The sequence below is a fragment of the Stegastes partitus genome, unplaced genomic scaffold (assembly GCF_000690725.1).
Source record: "Stegastes partitus isolate 25-593 unplaced genomic scaffold, Stegastes_partitus-1.0.2 Scaffold59, whole genome shotgun sequence".
Taxonomy (NCBI): Eukaryota; Metazoa; Chordata; class Actinopteri; family Pomacentridae; genus Stegastes; species Stegastes partitus.
Window position 1 is genome coordinate 591,348 of NW_007577790.1, and position 5,675 is coordinate 597,022.

At 43.1% G+C, this 5,675-nt stretch overlaps 1 protein-coding gene across 1 annotated transcript in view; it reads right to left on the bottom strand.

The window, feature by feature from the left end:
- Nucleotides 1–459: 459 nt before the first annotated feature.
- The window catches only part of ap1m1 (adaptor related protein complex 1 subunit mu 1), a 17,074-nt gene continuing 11,858 nt past the window's right edge, over nt 460–5,675 (bottom strand). The window contains exons 11-12 of the mRNA XM_008275818.1: nt 1,691–1,766; nt 460–1,295 (exon numbers count right to left, since the gene is read on the bottom strand). Coding sequence (XP_008274040.1) covers nt 1,273–1,295; nt 1,691–1,766 — 99 coding nt within the window. The 3' untranslated portion in view covers nt 460–1,272. The remainder of the gene's footprint in view (nt 1,296–1,690; nt 1,767–5,675) is intronic.

Genomic DNA, 5,675 nt, shown 5'->3' on the forward strand with positions numbered 1-5,675 from the left:
CACATGAATTAGGAGTAGTACAGTCCCCTACAAGACAAACTTAAGGAATGACCTCATGTGGGACCACTGCAGGCTGGCTTGACAAGAACAATAACAAGTCTGTGCTCGTCCATCCTACGTTTCTCTGTAGCATGTCTGCGACCGTTGACCACAGCTTGAGTCACATCCTTCCCGGCTCTCCTGTGTGTTTACGGAGTGCTTGCACTCAGTTGCCTATGATATCACGAGCCTGGGGTATTAAAAGTCGCACTGTTTAAAAAGACCTCCAGGATGGGGGTGGAAATAACCATCCTGGGTTAGCTTCAACCACAGGCCTGATAGAGGACACCCCCTCCTCTGTCTCCCTCTTTCTGCAAAGTTTTCCCTCCTTTCAGCAGTCCTTGGCTGGACAGGTGCCTGCACACGACACTGTGATGATCGCAGTGACATCACATACAGAATGACGCAAGCAGATGATGGAACAGTTTTCTCTAAATAGACATTTAATGATTTAATACAGTGTGGTTACAGACAGAGAAAAAGGAAAACAAGTGCTGGGGTGGAAAAGAGGGATTCAGTTGGTATTCTGCTTAGCGTGCAACTTAAACTCACAGCGTTGACTACTGTTTGCAAAGCTGAATGTCAAGGGAGTCAAACGGGCAAATTAAAAGCACGACAGCCAAGCAGGAAGGCATTGCTCTGGCATGTATCAATGGCATCACATGAAGGAGATAATAGAAAAAGAGAAAACTTTGCTTTTCATTTACAGTTATTTAACTAATAACACTGAATCAACGTTCATTAACACGTAACAAATATATACAGATAATCAACAAAGAGGAATTGTGGCAGAACAAAGCAGCTTCATACAAAAAATGTCATACTCAGGCTGACCGAGTGTGTTGTAGACCTGTGTGCAGGTGATTACAGTAACTTTAACGGAGAACTGTAACATACTCTTTTGAACAATTTGACCCACGGCGACTGATTGTGTACAACTCTACACTGTAACGCTTGATGTAAACATTGGTCCTGCTCTCCTTGGCCTCCCTCGTATTAGGAGCCACACAGCAGTAAAACAATCTGGTTTTCAAACCTTGGCTAACTGAAGGCTCCATCTAATATTTGCATTGATCATAAATGAATAAAACTTTAACGAATACAAAACTAAACATAAAAATTGATACTGACAGTCCTCTGGTCTCATGACTGCCACCTGCCATTGATAGCACATTAGCGGCTTGACTCCACCCCGCCTGATTTCCACCTGCCTACTGCCGGCTGAGGCGCCGCCTACTGGGTCCGGAGCTGGTAATCTGGGGAGGAAATGGACAAGACTTAATCAAATGGACAATGAAAAGAGTGAATCGGAGAGAAATCAAGTGGAGGCAGCTGATGCTTTCCACCCAGAATGAATGGTATACAAAGGAAATGAGATGAGGATGTTTGGCAATTAGTGGCAACATTAGCAAAAAGACCAACATGTGCAACCTTGGTAATCTCAGTATGAAGATCAAGGAAGCTTGAGAGAAAAAGTTCACTTTCTCACATTTCGCAGGACGTTGCCACATTGCCTCATGTTCTACAGTGTATCCCCTTTTCATAGAACTGCATCAGCTCAAGGTTAGTTCCCACCACATTGCACTGCATTGCCCAACTGTTGCCTAATATCTGCACATATGGGCACAAGGAAAGTGAACTCTTAACCTACCTCCATTTTGGGTGATGTAGCGCACCCATGGCAGGGCCTGATATCCACTCTTCTCAATGATCTTCAGGTAACGCACCTGTCAGTAATAAAAAGAGAAAATATTTTAAAGAGGAAACACATGTTCAGGCATCAGGTCGCAGAGTCTGAGGGCAATCAGTGCTGCTAGACTCCATGAGTCACTTGCTGACATCAGGTCATTTTGGATGGTAAAAAAACATATCATCATGAACATTTTCCATACATAGTCCAAACTGCTTATCATGTCAGATGTAAAGGCAGCTGGAGCCCATCCCAGATTAATGCAGATAAGGGAAATCCATGAGATTTTGTGTCCATCAGTGTGCGAGGCAGATTGGTGTCACATAATTTTCGGCATCGGCCCACGTCTGCCAGAGTCTGCACAGATCACTCAATGGATATCTGCATGCAGCCCCGAATTGATAAGGATACAAGCGCAGTGGTGCACATGCTCGGAATATGTAGACGCTGAGTCCGCCAAGCAAACTAGAAAGTAATATAACAACAACTACACATCGTCAAATGGATGGTATCGACACAATCACACCTGCGGTAAATTTAAACAGTTGACTTAACCGGCTTGTTTTTAGACAGCAGGAAGAAATGAGCACCCAGAAGAAACACATTCAGGAGAAAGCAAACTAACAAAAGAGACAAAAATAATTTTGTTGATTGTCTGCTTGATCTCTTAGTTTACTGTCCATGCACAGAATGTTTCCACAGAGCGATGCACAATGGAGGTGAAGGTGTTACACACAGCTGCAAAAACCTCACTGAAGATGGTGTTGAGATAGGTCCACAAGATCTCAACAAACAAAAAATTAAATGCTCAATATAAAAAAAGTTTGCATGTGTTTGGAAAGATTACCTCATAGTTGAAGTCTGAATTTACATGTGATAGATACTTTAATTCCTTCCATTCTATTACAGTTCTTGCTTGTATGAAACTAAAGTATGTTTGCTTTTTTGCAAAAAAACTACTTTGCTGCACTACTTCTAGGTTCATTCTGCCCTTTATTAATTCCTAAAAGCTTCTCATAGTCCTACCTAAAGTTGTGTATTTAATAACTTAATGGCAAAGATAAAATGGATTGGAACATGCAATACAAAAGCAGACAAGTTTCTAGAAGTATTTTATTCTATAAGCGTATAATGTATGATTAGTGCTGCCTGTAGCAGGCTGTAAGTCGTAGTCAGAGTAGTAAGAGTGGTGTTGTTGATGAGGAAGTAGTAGTATGAGTCACATCGAGAACAGGGAAGCAGCTACAGAACAGCTTTCAAGGGACACAGTGTTAATTTACATAACTGTATTTTTTTTTGGCCTTAAAGCAAAGAAAATGCACATCAGCATTATCAAGATACAACTTTCACAAGGCATTAACCGATATTTCACCAGCCTAGTGTTAGCACAGAGCTGAATTTCGAGAAGAGACTCTAAAAATACTACCGTCCTGACCATCGCTGAACATGATTGCACATTGGGTTTCTCAGTCAGGTAGGGGAAACAAAACTGCTTGGGAAACTTAAATAGCTGTAACAAGTCTGTGTTTGTAGCTTTTATAAATGATGAACTATTGTTTCATTTATCTGAGTAATAACTGCTATCGTGATTCCACAACGGTTACAATGAGAACTTACTTTTCTATGCTATGTCATTTCATCTTGTGGTGGTAATATGTGAGTCTTCCTGTCGCCCTCAAAACTAATTACAGACTTATCTTTCGGTGCAGACTTTCTCACAAACTTTTTAGGAGAAACGCAGGTATGCGCTGTCACATTTTCCAGGGATGAGAACACAGCCGTGACCCCTTTCTGTGAGACGTCGCCATGCCATGTCTCCATCATGCCAGTTCCCAGCCGAAAGCAGGACAGACAGCGCAGGAATTTGTGGGTCAAGCGGTGGCAGGGCTCTGGTGAGGCCTCGCTACCGGCCGCCTTGTTATTACCATCCACTACACAGTGAGGTCAGAGCAAGAGAGCGCCGTGGTCACCAGAGACATGACGACAAACACATAGACACAGGATCACCGAGTCTGCCGGCACAGCACTTCTCCTCGAATCGAGCAGCCAAACATGCAGTCGGCCTGACCGTGGATACGCAGTCAGCAAAACGGCATCAAAAGCCATCCTCCGCAAAATATCATTATGGGTTGTAAGATGAGAAGGGGAAAGGAGGATGTTTGTTGTATCTCGTTCGGTAAGTACAGACTACATGTGTGGTCTGGATTTATCAGGCTTTTGGTAGACGCTATGGCCAAAAAACCATCTGCCAACTTGTTTGGGTTCCCTCGACATCACCTAAGGAAGCAAGATTTGAGAATATAACAACAGCTCTGCTCTTACTGCCACTCAGCCAAAGTGGGGGTTACTCCATTTTCTAGTTAAATTTATAAGGTGGAGTTACGTGCATCATACATGCTTCACATGTGCACTCCCCTACACTTAGTGGTGGAGTTAAGAGGAACTTTCTCATGCTTTGATATATACATGTGTCTAATTAAACTTCACAGCCTCTTCTCACACGTAGAGTGGTGTTACTGGCTGCATTAGAGTCTGAGACCCAGTCTGCTGTTGCCCTATAATAAGGGAAAGGTTACAGGCTTGACACTGAGTTCGGTGGGAATATAGTTCTTAATAGGTTGCCTCTGTGATGGTAAGTGCACCACAGTGTCAATGCAAACACAGGAAGATGTTTTCTTGAGCTTTTGGTCACCAAAGTGGAGCACCATTTGGCAGAAGGGCTTGAGAAACTTGGGAAGTACAGTTGCAATCCAGGCGCTGATTCTCATACTTTATGTTTATCACTATGTGCACAGCAGAACGTAGCTGTGAAATACATCAAAGTAAAAAGTCTGTTATCTTCTCACGCTGCTCTATAGCTTCTTTTCCCCTTAAAATATTGTAAATCGAGTTAAAACTTCATCTTTGAATTGTCTTCTTAACCATGGGTTAGTTGAAATTAGTCGAGCTAATTAGTTCAACCTGACTGAACAATCACCAGCACTCAGATGAAGTCCGTTAGACCAAAAAGTCTCCAGGGAGCATTGTGGTTTTCACATTCAGACCTTTTCAGGTGGTTTCCTTCCCAGATTATACAAAGTAAGCTAAAGAAAAAAGGACTTTGACATTTGGTCTGTTAATAGTGAAGCTTTACGGGTAGTGCTTTTTATGATGTGGTTTAATTTTAGGTGGCTGACTGAACAGAACAATGTAAACGAATACCTCAGACAGACTGACTTCACACTGATTTTTGAAAAACTTCCTCAACCAATCAGTTTAGATGACCATTTATGGTAAAGGTATCATTGCTAAAAGATTTGCTTTTTAAATAAAAATTGAATATTGCATTGGAATACAAAGTTTTCTGTTAATCTGTTGTCAGACAGCCCTCCACACAGTGTGTCGACATCTTGAACAATCTGGCAATTATGTGAGGATGTTGTTTGTGGACTTCAGTTCTGCTTTTAACACACTTGTTCCAAGCAGGCTGTTGTTCAAACTGCGCAAGCTGGGCATTGGCGAGCACACCTGCAGATGGATTAGAGACTTTCTCACCAACTGTCAGTCAGTCAGGTTGGGGCCCCACCACTCCTGAGTCCTAACAGTGAGCACTGGGGCCCCTCAGGGCTGTGTGCTCAGCCCCATGCTGTACACCTTGTACACCCACGACTGTGCACCAACCCACAGCAGCAACATCTTTGTCCATCCATCCATTATCTATACACCGCTTAATCCTCATTAGGGTCGCGGGAAGGCTGGAGCCTATCACGACTTAGGGCGAAGGCAGGGGACACCCTGGACAGGTCGCCAGTCTCTACACTTAGAGACAGACAACCAAGCACACTCACATTCACACCTATGGGCAATTTAAAATCACCAATTAACCTCAACATGTTTTTGGACCTTGTGGGAGGAAGCCGGAGAACCCGGAGAGAACCCACGCTGCACGGGGAGAACATGCAAACTC